At 59.6% G+C, this 925-nt stretch overlaps 1 protein-coding gene across 1 annotated transcript in view; it reads right to left on the bottom strand.

Annotated features, from left to right (window-relative positions):
- LOC104495550 (membrane primary amine oxidase-like) overlaps positions 1-391 on the bottom strand; it is a gene marked incomplete at its 3' end in the record, with an annotated part of 2101 nt that extends 1710 nt beyond the window's left edge. Inside the window, exon 1 of the mRNA XM_010138529.1 lies at positions 70-391. Coding sequence (XP_010136831.1) covers positions 70-391 — 322 coding nt within the window. The remainder of the gene's footprint in view (positions 1-69) is intronic.
- Between the last annotated feature and the right edge of the window lie 534 nt (positions 392-925).

The raw sequence follows: 925 nt of genomic DNA, 5'->3' as shown, positions 1-925 counted from the left end.
TGACGTTGGGGTCTGGTTGGTTCCCAAAGTACAGCACAGCCAGCGCCTCGCGGCGGGGGCGAGCCCCCTCCCCATCCAGGAAGCGCAGCACCTCGGCCTTGGCGGGGACCTGCAGCTCCACGGAGGCGATGCAGTTGTCCGAGGGTTTGGCGTGCGACGCGTCAACCAGCTGCGCCCCGAGGTTCCCCTGCAGGTACCGCACCACCTGCGCCAGCTCCTCGCGTGTCAGGTCGGCAAAGACCAGGCTCTGGCCGCCATCGGTGTCCTCCGGCGCCGGGGGCTGGTGCTGGCAGGTGCCGGGGGCCCTTCCTCTGGTCAGCAACACACAGACCAGAGCAAACACCGTGGCTAAAGCCAGGGCGAGGAGGATGAGCACCGTTTTCATGTGCATGTCTGCGGGTCCTGAGGCTTTCTCGGCAGCTTCCAGAGCAGGGTTTCTAGCTGCTGCCTCTGTCAGTTCACGCTGCACTGGATGGATTAGCACGGAAAGTACAAAAGACTGGGAGAGGCCAGGGGAGGAGATCTGAAATTCATGGTGACCAGAAAGGGCAGATCTTGCCCAGCTGCAGCCTTCTCTGTCCTCCTCCACCAGCAGAGCCCTGAGAGCACCAGTGGAGATGCAGGGCCAGTGACTCACACAGGTCTCACACAACCCCGTTACTTTTTCAGCCCAGCCTTTCTTCCTGAGCTGTCTGGAAAAACGGAGATCCTGTGGTCGGCCTGAGGCGGCTGGGACCACTGCGGGGCTCTGACAAGCTGGGGACTGCTGCCACGCTGTAGAATTTCACCCCTTTGCAACTCATCAAAGTCTCTTGTTTATCAGGCTGCTTCCTGGTAAACATTCTCCCTGGCAGCACGATTCCACGCTTGCAGTTACTTTTTACTCTGTCTTTTAAATCTTCCACACAAAGCCTTTGCTGAGAAC

This window comes from Buceros rhinoceros, unplaced genomic scaffold (assembly GCF_000710305.1).
Source record: "Buceros rhinoceros silvestris isolate BGI_N320 unplaced genomic scaffold, ASM71030v1 scaffold22266, whole genome shotgun sequence".
Taxonomy (NCBI): domain Eukaryota; kingdom Metazoa; phylum Chordata; class Aves; order Bucerotiformes; family Bucerotidae; genus Buceros; species Buceros rhinoceros.
This window is presented reverse-complemented; position numbering and strand designations above follow the sequence as displayed.